The sequence below is a fragment of the Macadamia integrifolia genome, chromosome 11 (assembly GCF_013358625.1).
Source record: "Macadamia integrifolia cultivar HAES 741 chromosome 11, SCU_Mint_v3, whole genome shotgun sequence".
Lineage (NCBI taxonomy): Eukaryota > Viridiplantae > Streptophyta > Magnoliopsida > Proteales > Proteaceae > Macadamia > Macadamia integrifolia.
The window spans coordinates 27,935,510-27,950,978 of NC_056567.1; the positions used below are offsets into that span (position 1 = coordinate 27,935,510).

The 15,469-nt window shown below is 38.1% G+C and overlaps 1 protein-coding gene across 4 annotated transcripts in view; it reads right to left on the bottom strand.

The window, feature by feature from the left end:
- LOC122094388 (sister chromatid cohesion protein PDS5 homolog A-B) overlaps positions 1-15,469 on the bottom strand; it is a 110,951-nt gene that overhangs the window by 4,340 nt on the left and 91,142 nt on the right. For all 4 annotated transcript variants that reach the window (XM_042665176.1, XM_042665175.1, XM_042665177.1 and 1 more), the window contains 4 exons: positions 13,012-13,092; positions 12,227-12,916; positions 12,021-12,128; positions 10,707-10,786 (listed from right to left, as the gene is read on the bottom strand). In XM_042665176.1, the coding sequence (XP_042521110.1) occupies positions 10,707-10,786; positions 12,021-12,128; positions 12,227-12,916; positions 13,012-13,092 (959 nt within the window). The remainder of the gene's footprint in view (positions 1-10,706; positions 10,787-12,020; positions 12,129-12,226; positions 12,917-13,011; positions 13,093-15,469) is intronic.

Consider the following 15,469-nt stretch of genomic DNA (forward strand, 5'->3'; position numbering starts at 1 on the left):
TGTTGGAGGTGGCCTGGATGCAAGGTGACACCAACAAGGCAACTAGGTGACCAAGGTGCCTGAATGCCAAGGCAATGCCTTGACAACTATGTCCCAGAATACAACTTTAATCAATTGTTCTTTTACATTGCAATTTTCCAGTAAAAGAAGTACAAAATGAAGGATAATAAAAGCTCTGTGACCAAGAGATAGATCAAAATGACTATTTTTTTTTTTTACGAATAAAGAGAGATACTAGGAGTATTTGACCCATAGAATCAGGGCAAATGGCATGAAAGGGTGGGGTACTTATATTGACACACTATTGAAATTTTGAGGGGGAACCTTCTGAGATATCAATAAAACCAGCCCCAAATGTAACGGAGTAAGATGCTGAAAAAGAAAAAAATGACCTATGCATATTTATGGATGAGCCTCACAAAAAAATAACAGGTAATTTACAGCGCAACCCCATGGAGAATGCCCCAGTTATAAGAACACCCCCTCTGTTTCACCAAATTAGACTCAGACCCCCTACCGTCAGTCACTGTTAAGGAAAACTATGAAATGACGCTTTTGCCCTTATGTGTAAAACACTGATAAGTTACCCAATTTTATTATCCCCAAAATACCCCTCTTTACCATTTACCATTTCATTCTCCTCTCCATACATGTGACCAAGGGTTCAGATGAGTACTGCTAGTTCCGTCGTAGGCGAATACTTCTCCTTTCGTCTCCGGCTTCAGCAGCTCGTGAAGGAGTCCCACAATGACAGACCATGATGCCGTCGGGCTAGACAACGAGGTTGGACTTGCACCACATCGGCCCAAACAACCGCAAGAGTTGACGGAGACATCAGCAAGGGCAAGACCTGATAGGATTTCAAGGGTTTCTCTGGAGCCTTGTCGTAGGCATGTCCTAATCGCTGGTCGCATGATCGGTATCTCCACAACTGAGCATCCCCACAGCTGACCAGCACTTCGCAAATCATTTATGGAGTAAATTAACTATTGTTTTCAAGCTTTTAAATTTATTTGATCTTGATAATGGATAGTTGTCTATTTATTTGATTCATCTAGCATTTTGATTTCAATTGGGTTGATTATCCATTTTGTTGAATGTGGGACAATTATAAAATCCAAGAGTGGTTCACGAAAGATGGAGCGACAAACTCAGGACCACTAGAGAGTTTCCAATCCATCATTTGCATGTAAGGATGAAAGGAGGGAACTGGTCTTTGAACACATCAGCAGAGAATCAAACACTCCACTTCCCTCCCAACTCTTGGAGGTTTCTAGAGGAGCTTAGAAGATAAACGACATGATCAACTCATGGTCACAGGGTCTGAGCTTTGATGGGTAATCTAAGGATATTGAAGAGATTTTTTGGAGGGTGCTTTGGATCTACAAGAGTCACTAATCACGCTTGGCCAGCCATAGTTGTCACGGCGTCTCCTAAGCGGCGTTTGGGATCCCGGCAGTAAAATCAGCACATGGCGGTGGTACGATTAGTATGAGTCTTGAATGGCGGTTGCCATGGCGGCACCGTAGACTCCATTTCACGCCGAAAGCACTAGGCGAACGATTTTTGGTACCTTTTTTTTTTTTTTTTAGACTTATTAACAATATTCTATTTCCTATATTTTGATTGGCAGGTGAAAAATAAAAACAAAACCCTCGGGCCTCGACCAGGTCAATCTCTATTCTCTCATTCTCTCACTCAAGTCTCGATTTTTCTACTGAAAATCCCCAAAGAAGAAAAACCCTCAATTGAACCCTCGACCCCGACGGCTTGATTCTTCTCCGACAGCAAGAGAAGAAGCTTTCTCGTCTCCTACTGCTTCGATCCTTCTTCGACGCAAGGTAAGTTCTTCGTCGTTTTCTTCTTCTCTGCTTCTCTTTTTCCTTCTTCTTCTTCTTCTTCTTCTATTCTTCGTCTTCTTCTTTTCTGCGACGTGACTGATCAATGACAGAAACAACTCCTTCTTGGCTTCTTCTTCTTCTTCTTCTTTGCTTCTCTGCTTCTCTTTCTCCTTCTTCTTCTTCTTCTTCCTCTGTTTTTGTTGCTCTTTATTCTTCTCTTTCTTCTCTATTACAGCGGGGCAATAGTTGTAATAATTCTATTTTTTAGTTGCAGTTCGTAGTTGGATGATATGTGATTCTGTGTCCGATTTCATAGGTTGAAAATTTTCCAGTGGTGTAAGGCATTGTTACTTCTTTGTCAATTGCCATCACTCTGTTGTGAGTTATCATACACTGCTATTTATGTATGCTTATTGGCTCTGTTTTGTAAAGGAATTTATAGGAACTCTTGTGCATTAAAAGTTTTCTTCCATTTCTTATTGAGACAGTGAGCTGTTTTCAGGTACTTATGCTGCATTATGTAGCCTCAAAAAAATTGTGACAACCAAGCCTTTTGTTGGTTGAGCTTAGCAACAGTCTTGGGCATTTAGACAGGTCTTGAGGAGTTTAATGCTCTGTTTTGAATGGTTATCATAGAAGTTTTAGGAGTTTAATGCTCTATTTTATAAGTTATTAAGTTATAACTTGTTGCAGATAATTTGTAGAGTATATATTGTAGGCTCATAGCATGCTAAATAACTTTAGAAAATAGGGGAAATACAAAAATGACACATGGGCGATTTGACCGCCATTGATGTAGATAAGTCACTTGGGCTTATTTTATTGCAAATAAGCCTTGGATTGTGTTATGTATGTGTTGGGCCTTTGATCCCGTGGGTTTTCTTTGAAATAGATCACTTTAATGGACCTAAAATATGGGTAGAAGGTAGAAGGTAGAAGGTAGAAAAAGGGGATTTAATTCATTAACTTAGTTAGTTGCTATTTAATTCCATAAAGGCCCATTAAGCCATTGATCGGTTGTAAAGTCCTATATGGACTATTAGTTAGTCCTACTCCATGTTGGAGTCATAAAATCAAGGCCTAATCCTATTTTGAATTCCTAGTTGTAATAGGAGTATCTAGTCCTATTGGGAAACTAGCTCCTAGTTGTAGTAGAGTGTCTAGTTCTATTGGGAAACTAGCTAGCTCCTAGTAATAGTTTAATTGTTATTCTGCCCTCTATAAATAGATGAGCCTATGTACTTATAATTGGAGATTTGAATGAATGAATTATTAAGTGATTACTCTTTAACTAAAAAAATTGTTATTGAGAGGTGAGATGCCTAAACCTTTGAGGGGTGTGATACCCAAAACTTGAGGGGGTGAGATACCCATTCCTTTATTCTCTTTCACTTTTCTTAACCCTCCATCAATTCTTCTTTTTCTATTTTTATTTTCTGTTTATTATTATTAGAAGTTCAGACCTGTTAAAGCATACAAAATCAGAATCAGCCAGCCAAAGAGTTCTTGTTCTTGAAGCCAATCGACCCTCATTGCTGCCCGAGTTTGATATCTAATCTGCAGATCCTTTGGAGGACTGGTTCTATACTTTAAGAAGATCAATCGATCCTCTCTTAAAGGTTATTTGAAGAAGACAAGTTATTGTTCCTGCAGAATTCTTCACATTCTCTCCAAGGTCTGAAAATCAAGAAAGCGCATAACTCCATAACCATCTGTCAGAAGCCCTTCATATTTGGGGGTTTTTGTACCCTCCCTAAGGACTATCTACACCAAAAAGTGCAACTCAATAGGACTCCCACAGACCTGGCCACACCTTTCTCTCTCCAGCTCTATAAAAGGTCTTTCTCTCTCCTATCGAGTTGGGTTTTGGGCTGGTTTTGCTCCTATATTGGTATTGTATCCTTGGGGGTTTATTTGATGGTATTAATTCTTTGTTTCTCTCCTATTTGTATTGTTTGGGGTTATAAACTGCGGAGTTAGTTACTTGTAATCTACTCCTGCATTAAGTGGTATCAGAGCTATGGTTGAAATAAGCTCCAAACAATCTATTAGAGCCTAACCGAAGATGGTTCCATCAGTTCGTTAATTCGCTGGACAAAGGGATACATTCTACATCCTTGATTGGTTAGATTCTCTAGAGGAATATTTTGACTACTATAACTTGACAAAGACACAAAAGCTTCAAGTTGTTTACTTCCGGTTGATTGGCCGTGCTAGAGATTGGTGGAGAGTCCATGAAAAGTGACTCCGAGTTCAAGGACATGAGCCTAGGACTTGGGAAGAGATGAAGTATGAGTTAATGACACAATACCTTCCTGTATATTTCCAAATAAGGCTCTTCCCTCCATAGGATTCGCATCAGAATACATCTACTGCTACCCAATCTAATGATCAGCCACGTATTTTCATGGGGAATTCCTTAAATGGATGCGTGAGCTAGACATGTACTTTGACAACTACAACTTAACAGAGACACAAAAATGCCAATATGCATGTTCCCAGATGAGTGATTGTATTAAAATGTAATGGAGAGTCCGTGAAAGGTAACTTCAAGTTCAAGGATGTAAACTTAGAACATGGGACGAGATGCAGTATGAGTTGGCAAGCATGTACTTATCTGAGCATGAACGAAGCAGGTACTTCCTTCCACCAAATGTCCAAAAGCCACCCACAATTGACAAGAGCATGAAGGAATCATCAGCCTTTATTGCAAAGGAACAACAAGAGAAGACATCTCTGACCAGTGAACTAGAGTCAAAAGTTGAGGTTAGTGTTAAAAATTTTCCAGCCATTCCTATTATTGAGGAAGAACTAGTCATTGATGTTCCCATCAACAAGATTCATGTGGAAGAAGTCGAAAGCAACAATGTTGCCACAATGGACAATGAGGTTGAGATTGAAGAACTTGACACTATAATAACTGTGATGATTGTAAATAGCCAAGAGGAAGATCCTAAGGAGTTCAAGGATGAAGTTGTGTTTGAACCATCAACGGAACCGATTGAGAACCCACCAGGTAGATGAACCAAAAGAGCTTTATGTTGCATTGAAATTAGAAGAGATCAAAGGTGCATATGTAGATGACCCTATGGATACATCTGAAGATGTTGACGTTGAGCATGTAGAGTGTCATTTCATTAAAGTATCTTGAAGATCAAGCTCCTCATATTCTAGACTACATCTTTATTATCAATGAGTAACCTGAATTTTTCTACGGCTTGAAGAGGGACGTGCACCATGATATAATCACCCTCACACTCTACAAAATTCGAGGACGAATTTTTTCTAAGAGAGGGCAAGCTGATGTAGATACGTCACTTGGGCTTATTTTGTTGCAAATAAGCCTTGGGTTGTGTTACATATGTGTTGGGCCTTTGATCCTATGGATTTTCTTTGAAATGGGTGAAGAGCACGATAATGTGTGAAATCTTAGGGATATAAGTGTACATTTTGCCCACTTTAGATAGTACTACTTTTATTCTTTTTTTTTTTTTAGTTTCCAAGTCTACAAGAGAAAGTACTTAAAGTGAATCAAGAGCCGGTCCAAGCTTGAACTAACTTGTCTAAAGGTGTGACCCATTCATTGGTACATCCTCTCTCCTACAAAATCCTAAAAATTATTCTCTCTCCTCGTCACCTCACAAGATCTTGAAGATGCTATGCAGAGATTCCTTTCTGATTTAATCAAGATTGCAAGATATTGGTTAATATTGCAGGGAAGGAATAGAATTTGTTAACTTTAGAAACAGATTCTCTCTTTCCTCACTCAATATCTTAGAGAATGAGAATTTTTACCAAGATTTAATTTAATTTAATTTTCTTTCTTTCCTTAAAGAAGACTTGTAGAAGGGGGCAAGACCAAAGCCTTATAAAAGCCCTTTCCTCCCCCCTTCTATTGATTATTATTCCCTTTAGTTTATTTTCTAGTTTATGCTTAGTTCTCTTCTCTCTCCCTTCCTCTCCTACTCTCTTTAGTTTTAGTTCTTCTTTAGTTTTGCTTTAATCACTTTTGTAATAGCTTTTTATGTCAATTAATGTAAGCACTCTTTTATTCTTATTCAGCCTTTTATGTTTATGATTTATGCAATTGAGTTGTAATTTTTAAAGTTATAGTTCTAGGCTTAGATCTAGGTGACAAGATCACGAGCCGTGGAGCATCTTTTTTTTTTTTAAAGTTCAGTTTTTTTTTCAAGATTTGTTTTCTCTAGTACTAGAAATTTTAGATTTGGTTTATTATAGATCTGATTTTTAGTACTAGTAGTATCTCAAATCACCCAAGCTTCAAGTTCAAGCATTGATTCAAGTAGGCTCCCTCAGTAATCTTCTCTCCCCCCTCTTATTCCCTCTTCTGGCTACCCTTTCTTTCTTAATTTATGATTTTAATTTCAGTCGTTACATTATTGCTATCCCTTTCCCCCAAGGTTCATGGTTAGTGTATATGTTGGTTTTGCCCCTCCTAGCCATGAACCATCAATTTATTGCTTTTATTTAATTGTCTCCCTTTCCCTAAAGCCAAGTAGAGTAACTCTTGTAAGAGTGACTCTTTGGTCAAGTAGAAAAGCTCATATTATGATGCATCCCTCGGGCTAAGTAGAGAAACCTACTTGTGAGTCTCTCTCTAACTTTATCCTCTTTCTTTTACTTTATTTTTATTTCAGCAATTTTTTTTTTTTGCTTTATTGTTTTTTTTAATTGCGTGGGTTATTTATTTTCAGTTATTTATTTATTTAATTTTAATTGCGTGGCTTACGTCTTTAAATTCTTAGATGACGAATGGTTATGACTTTATATTTATATACATATGTTTAGGACGACAGTTAGAATTAGATCACAACCATTAATTGGTTCACTTTCGCATTATTAAAAGAAGCAAAAAAATAAAGTGGCTATTCTCCCTGAGTTCGACCCGTAGCTACACTGATCCGTACGCTTGTGGTTACATTTAAAATCTTAGACAATGGGCCACTCTAATGGGCCTAAAATATGGGTAGAAGGTAAGAAAACGAAATTTAATTCATTAACTTAGTTAGTTGCTATTTAATTCAATAAAGACCCATTAAGCAATTGGTCGGTTGTAAAGTCCTATATGGACTATTAGTTAGTCCTACTCCATGTTGGACTCATAAAGTCAAGTCCTAGTCCTATTTTGAATTTTTAGTTGTAGTAGGAGTGTCTAGTCCTATTGGGAAACTAGCTCCTAGTTGTAGTAGGAGTGTCTAGTCCTATTGGAAAACTAACTCCTAAAAGTAGTTTGATTGTTATTCTACCCTCTATAAATAGAGGAGCCTATGTACTTATAATTGGAGATTTGATGAATGAATTATTGAGTGATTACTCTTTAGCTAAAAAAACTATTATTAAGAGGTGAGATGCCTAAACCTTTGAGGGGTGTGATACCCAAAACCTGAGGGGTAAGATACCCATTCTTTTATTCTTTTTCACCATTCTCAACCCTCCATCTTCTTCTTTTTCTATTTTTATTTTCTATTTATTGTTATTAGAAGTTCAAACCTGTTAAAGCATACAAAATCAGAATTAGCCAGCCAAAGAGTTCTTATTCTTGAGCCAATCGACCCTCATTGCTGCCCAAGTTTGAGATTTGATTTGCAGATCCTTTGGAGGACTGGTTCTATACTCTAAGAAGATCAATCGATCCTCTCTTGAAGGTTATCTGAGGAAGACAAGTTGCTGTTTCTACAGAATTCTTCACATTCTCTTTCCTAGGTCTGAAAATCAAGAAAGCGCATAACTCCATAACCAGCCGTCAGAAGCCCTTCATATTTGCGGGTTTTTGTACCCTCCCTGGGGACTATCTACACCCAAAAGTGTGGCTCAATCGGACTCCCACAGACTTGGCCGCACCTTTCTCTCTCCAGCCCTATAAAATGTCTTTTCTCTCTCTTATCGGGTTGGGTTTTGGGATGGTTTTACTCCTATATGGGTAATGTATCCTTGGGGGTTTATTTGATGGTATTAATTCTTTGTTTCTTGCTCCTATTGTATTGTTTGGGGTTATAAATTGTGGAGTTAGTTACTTGTAATCTACTCCTGCATTAGCCATGGCAATGCCATAACGGGCGATTCATCGCCAAATCGATTAGCCACCCCTCCACCGCCTTGGATCGATTTGACGCCATGACAACTATATGGCCAGCTAAATAAAACTTCAAAATACATGTCTCAGTGGAGGCAAGGCCTAATAGGATTTCAAGGTTTTCTCTGGAGCCTTGTCGTCAGCATGTTCTGTTTATATAAACCCTAAATTGATCATTGCCTTGATTTTATGATTCTTGGGAGCTTGGTTAGGATTCAAAGAAGCACTATAGACATTGGGCAGAGGTTTCAACAATAATGCCGATGAAACTAAGCACAACGCTACCTTCGTATCTCTCTCTCTCCCCCCCAATGGTTCTGACTCCTCATAACGGTTTTGTTGGAACAAAGAAGAGAAGAAGAACAGATAAGGGGAGGGGATTACTATGAGAAAGAGAAGAATTTTCTCAAATTTGATCTGGTGAGATTTGTGACACCCTGGAGTTGGTCGTTGTTAGTTCGATGCCGCTGCTGCTACTCGGAATGATCACCGGTGGTCCAACAATTACGACTTGGGTGAAAAAAATATTAACGTATTGCAAGGGTATTTTTGGTACTTTCTATTTCATAAGGGAATTTTGGTATTTAAAATAAAATATAGTCGCTGACATCAGCAAATAAGGTATATTCCTTAACAATGGCAGATGGTAAGGGGTCTGAGTCTAATTTGGTGAAACAAATGGGGTGTTCTTATAATTGTAGCATTCTCTAGGGGGTGGCACTGTAAATTACCCAAAAATAAATGATAGAATCAGAAATGGAATTGTGCACAGAAACCAAGGGATGGCAATGTTAAACAAAAAGACGCAGAAAACACCAAACAGGAGAAGTAAAGCAATAAAGGCCAATTGCTTCACCAGTTAGGAGTGATATGATGCAACTTGCTGACGATAAAGAGTGGCAACTTCCAAATAAATCTCCCACGAGACTTTAAGGATTTTGTTCCATTCCTCCACAAGGTCAATAACTTCCTTGGAAGGATACAGAAAAAACCAAACAGGAGTACAGAAAATTTCAGAATTTTTTTTATTGTCAGGGTCCCAGAATTTCGAATAAACAATTACACATAAGCCATTGGACCAGAAATTTTCATGCTTGGGATTTGGAACATTATAGTGATCATCATAATAATAATAATTCCAAAAAAAAAAACACATTCAAACTAAAACCATAAAATATTTCAATCTACAGTGCCTTTGATCCAACAAAACCAGTACAGAAGATAGCATTTGTTCTGTATTTCTTGATTTCCATGAGTAGTGTACTTGAAATCACAATGAAGAACTAGGCATAAACGTCATAGTTACACCACTAGCACGGCTTTAGTCATACATACTTTTAGTAAGATATAACAGCAAGAAGATGATTTGAGAGACGAGTACAACAGAGAACTAATAAAAAAAGGTAACACACTTGCTGACAAGATGAAAGTGAAGGATCCACTTTTAATGCTTCGAACTTGGACAGAAACTTCACAATGCGACATGATCCAAATGATATCAAAGTGATGGTGGGGCTAAGCCGCGCCACTGGTCACTATCCCTAAGATTTTATTCACCCTCTATGGTGCAAGAGGGTTCTTGTGAATCAATCCTCAAGATGAAACAGCGCACACACTTACTGGAGCACATCAGGCCATTCTTAGGTTGTGCTCAATCAACCAAAGCAATGGAACAAGGTGTACTCTCAAAACAGTAGCCAAAATCCAAAACAGAGAGAGAGAGAGAGAGAGAGAGAGAGAGAGAGAGGGGTAATAGAACACTTCGAATATTTAAAGTGTCAGGAACATCCTCTATTCATAGCGGAGATATGGCCCTTCGAAACATCTGTCCAAGGAGGCCCAAAGGATGTGTCTCTCTCAAAGATAAGGCACAGAAAACTAGCCCTTTTGAAGGCACACAATGAAAGATTGCTGACGCTGGCGACGCCAGCAAAGCTCCGTTCAACGTTGAACAAAGTGTAATGTATGTCGATAAGGTACCTGACAAACCCTAACCTTAAACCCACCCTGGTCAACCCTCAACACATAAAAGTCAACGACAGGAAAAACAAATCCTGATACAAGTCTGGTCCAGAGTAAAAAGAAACTTCACACTCTACTCTCTTCCATAAGCAATGAGGGACTAAACATTTCCCACTACTTTTCTTTACAAAAGGCAACATCAGAGAGGTCAATAGTTCAAAACCTTGTGGGAGACTGATAAAAGAGGTATTTCAAAACTTATTTTCCCTTCGTAAATTCATTTAGTGCAACACACTTCTACCATACTACTAACACCTCCCATTGGGAACCCTGCAAAAACAGGATTGGTACTTATTTGGGTCCTTTCTATACATAATACAATAGAAAAGCGCATATCATTATCAACATAATCAGTGCAATTTGCAGGATAAATTAGTCCATTCAACAGCAGAAAGGATTATTCTAACTAGATATGTTCACAATCAAAGAACTGGTTCCTTCTTGGATAGCCAAAAATCTAAAGCAGCAGGCCATCTATTTCCCTAAAGCTACAAGACTTTATTTCATGCTTCTCTCCATATTAACTCCCTTTGAATTGCACAGCATTTACTCTAATACAAATGGCACAAACAAGAATTCTAGGAGGTTAATCATGGCAAGAGTGCTTGGTGCAACCTTCTTCCATAAGGATGCGTCCACCTCTTCTATTCTAGGAGTCCAAAAGGAAAAGAAAAAAAAGGAATCCTTTTGGTGACATGCAATCCATATCTATATTTTGTCTGCTTATGAAAGTGAACAGAAACACTTACTGCTTATCCAGTGGCCACCACACTTTAATTCTGCACCCAATCAGGTCTGTGATGTGATCATCAGTTCCCTTCAAAGAACACTGGAGAATAACAAGAAACAGCAGATAAAAATTACAGCCTATTCTTTTACAAGGATGCTAAAACCGAAGTAAAGCAAATCCATACTAATTGAGCTAGATATACAGCAAACAAAATAAAGTAAAGAAAGAAGCAAAGAACTTATCCACGGAAGGAATTTACATGGGTAGGAATTAGTCAAGCATTGATATACTTACATGCAGAAATGCATGCTGACATGCATATATCTATTAGATAAGAAAATTAAAAATCAAAGAAATAAAGGGCAAGTTTCCCACAGCAGTGATGCACGGAGAGTTAACGAGGGTAGAAATCACACACACAGCAGCTTAGAGGACAGTCCAAGGAGACCAAACTTTGAATACACTTCAACCTCTACTTCCTCTAATAAGTTCAGTAACTCATTGCCATGTGGCCAAGAAAGAGCTGTTTGTTCGTCTTTTTCCATTTGACAAAAATCACAAAATAAAATTTCCAACCACTGTCAAACAGATGGAAACATGAGATAAATGGTAGGGTTTAAGGATGATTGGGAGAAAGGTAATTGCACCACACAGCTTGCCAATCCAGAATGTCCCGCTTTATATGGAAGTTGAAGTCAACCACATGACCCACCTTATATTGGAATTTTCCCTGTATTTTCAATCCTGATCTCTTTAACTTCTCTTTGACTACTTCAGTATTTCTCCACCCTACTGTTCGGGCTGAAATTTCACAGATGAATTGAGGCTGTGCGGTTTACATATGCTCAAATTGTGATGGTTATAATTTGGACCATTGTCCGACCCCTAGCACAACGATAATTGTGCTACACCTGCCCTGAAATGAAAAATATATGAAGACAGAAAGGACCACCACCTAGGTAAATGGGTTCAACAAAGGAATAAAAAAGAGCAGTAATCAAAAAGAAGAAAACTGTACCACTAACAACCCAATGTGGATCCAACTAAAAAACATTGATATAAACCAATTTTAACAGAATCTGAGAAACTCAATGATATAACCATATATAAGCAACTACCAAGACAATATAATTAGCATGAGAGCATCTATAATGTTGTACAGAAGATAAGAGGACTATAAGTAACCATAGTAATGCAGTTGATTATTTGATGGTAAGTGCATCCTAACAGCAGGCCTAGGTTAATAAAAAAAAGTCTCCAGTCAAAATATATAAAACTGAAAATAACTTAAAATACTGTAACATGCTGATAAAGAACAGCGTGGCAGTAAGACCTTTGCCAATCCCGCAATACTTCTTCTTTTCCGCTTCTTGATATTTCCCGCAGAGGATTTAGCATTACCTATGAAATTGTTCTTATCGGTCTTCACCAATGCATCGGGCTTCAGCAAACACAAGGACAAAAGAATCTTCACTATCAAAATATTGGGGGTTGAATTTGTTCATCTACATGGCAAGTCTGATAAATGATATATCTCACCTTCAGCTCATGTTCATTAGCTTTGCCATACATATGTGACACATCATCCAAATGACGACCTGTGCCTTTACGTATTGATGAAGAGCTTTTCTTTGTAGGCAGGCATGATGCCAACAAATCTGACCCAGAGGGTTCAACCATTTCCTTCTCCAAAGTGACTTTATCTTTTGAATCAGAGTCCGTGTCCACATCCATTTCAGTGGGCTGCAAAGAGGATATTTCTGTCCAATGTGAATTTTCTGTAGAAGCTTTTCCCAAACTCTTTGAGGTGCTCCTTCTCTGGGATGATTTTTGAAAGCCCCGAGATGATGACCTCCTGCGTTTTGGTACTGCTAAGGATGTTGTGTCATTCAATTTTCTTCTTTTTCTTTTCCGAGATACTGGAACTTTCTCTTCCATGCTTTGATCATCTTCGATTTCTTCACCTAGAAAACATCCATGACCATTCCTTGACTCCAAGTACTTGGAATTCTCAAGACTTTCAACATTTATTTCCCTCACCATTCCTAAGATATCAATATCAGTTTCTTTGTTTTTCCTTGCAGCTTGTAAAGCTTTATTTTTCACCACTTTCCTTGCCTTGGTTCGTTGAGATATCAAACGTTTCATCATCTTCCCAAGCGGCATTTCGTTCTCATCTCTATCACTAACCTTCAGAGCCTTCTCATCCCCAAGAACCTCGGAATGGACCTGATGGCATTACCAAGGCCACATAAAAAGAAGTTATCAGAAAGATGCCTATGAAGATATGGAGAGAGAGTGAAATCCTTGAGTGAAGAGCATACCAATCCATTAGTTTCCAACTTAAGTGACTCAAAATGTGCCACAACATCATCATTAGCCAACCATGTTTTCCCCTCATTGACCTAAACGAAATATGAAACAAAATTAACTTAAACACTGCCATTAGGGTGAGCATAGAGGAAAAAGACCAGGTCTGAAGCCAAAGACATGTCAGAAACACTATCTGAATTTCTACAAAAGAAGAAGTTAATGTGACAATTATGGTTGTCCCCAAGACATAGGATGAAGGATGCCGGTTGCCTCAGAAAGAAATACCAATAACAGCATTAACAAAGGCTTCAAAAGTAGAGTTTATTATAGCTGCAAAATTAGCTCATGATTTAAAATATGCCAAATTAGATGGCCAGTAGCACCATGACTTCAAGGAACACATTTCAATCAATATTTTCACTTTCTTTTCATTTATTTTCCTTTAGTTATTTAAGATTCAAAGAGTCTACTTTTATAATTATTTCCCCTTTCTTTCCCTTTCTTCTTCTTTTTTTTTTTCTAATGAGCAATAGATGTCATAACATAAATAATAGTCTTAAACATCAGTCACTCGTTACAAGTTGGTTACAAGTACCATTTTAATGTTGTTCACTAACAAATGTTATAACGTTGATTAGGCTGTGAAGATGGCATCGTGACGTAGAGGGTGTTTAATGCAGGAGTAGATTACAAGTAACTAACTCCGAAGTTTATAACCCCAAACAATACAAATAGGAATAAGAAACAAAGAAATAATACCATCAAATAAACCCCAACGATAGAATACCCATATAGGAGTAAAACCAGCGCAAAACCCAACCTGATAGGAGAGAGAAAGACATTTTATAGAGGTGGAGAGAGAAAGGTGCGGCCAGGCCTGTGGGAGTCCGATTGAGCTGCACTTTTTTGTGTAGATAGTCCCTAGGGAGGGTACAAAACCCCCCAAATATGAAGGGCTTCTGACAACTAGTTATGGAGTTATGCGCTTTCTTGATTTTCAGACCTTGGAGAGAGAATGTGAAGAATTCTGCAGGAACAGCAACTTGTCTTCTTCAGATAACCTTCAAGAGAGGATCGATTGATCTTCTTAGAGTATAGAACCAGTCCTCCAAAGGATCTGCAGATCAGATATCAAACCCGGGCAGCAATGAGGGTCGATTGGCTTCAAGAACAAGATCTCTTTGGCTGGCTGATTCTGATTTTTTATGCTTTAACAGGTCTGAACTTCTAATAACAATAAACAGAAAATAAAAATAGAAAAAGAAGAATCGATGGAGGGTTGAGAAAGGTGAAAGAGAATTAAAGAATGAGCATCTCACCCCTCAGGTTTTGGATATCACACCCCTCAAAGGTTTAGGCATCTCACCTCTCAATAACAGCTTTTTTTAGCTAAAGAGTAATCACTCAATAATTCATTCATTCAAATCTAAGAAATATCAGTGCATAGGCTCCTCTATTTAAAGAGGGCAGAATTACAATCATACCTTGACTAGGAGCTAGTTTCCAAATAGGACTAGACACTCTTACTACAACTAGGACTTCAAATAGAGCTAGGACTAAACTTCTAACTCCAACATGGAGTAGGACTGACTAACTAATAGTCATTATAGGGCATTACACTTGATGGGCCCAGTAAGCCTTTATTGAATTAAAAACAACTTAAATAAAAACACTAAATATAAATCTCGTTTTCCTACTTTCTACCCATATAGGCCCATTAAAGTAACTCATTTCAAAGAAAACCCATGGGATCAAAGGCCCAACACATACATAACACAACCCAAGGCTTATTTGCAATAAAATAAGCCCAAGTGACTTATCTACATCAGTGTTGCAAATGAATATCCAATAGGACAGAACCAAGGTTAAACAAAGGAAGAAAGGTATCGATAAGGACTAACCACGGGTAGTTTTTAGTCAAACTTACCATAGCAATTGGGTCGTTGATGCAGTTGCACGATGGAAGTAGTTGCTATCTTTAGATTTGATTTTTATTTAGTTGCTATCTAGGTTTAGTTTCCATTTTTAATTAGCTTCCAAAATTATGTTATTATTTTTCTTTAAATAGCCCTGTAATGGAGAACTCAGTAGAGATTTTTTGAATGAATTTGAGAATTTATGTTTTGGTTGGAAACAATGGTTGCCATGGGTGGTTTCCCTTTCTCTCTCTTCTGAACTGTTTTCTTCTTCCCCTTCCCCTGACTGTCTTTTCTTTTCCCTCTGTTCTTCTTCTCCTGCTGTTCTTTTTCTTCTTCCATTCTTCTTCTAGCTGGTTCTCTTTCCCAGCCCCTGTTCTGGGTGACAGTTGCTGCCCTACTGAGGTGTTTCGAGCTCCTTTATATGTGAGTTGTTTGGGCCAAGGATTTGATCGCAGGAAGCCCTCTCCTAGGCGACACAAATCATCAGACTTCAGCTGCCGAAAAGTCCCTTTACCATCTGTTATCATACCTGCAACTGAGACTGACTCTG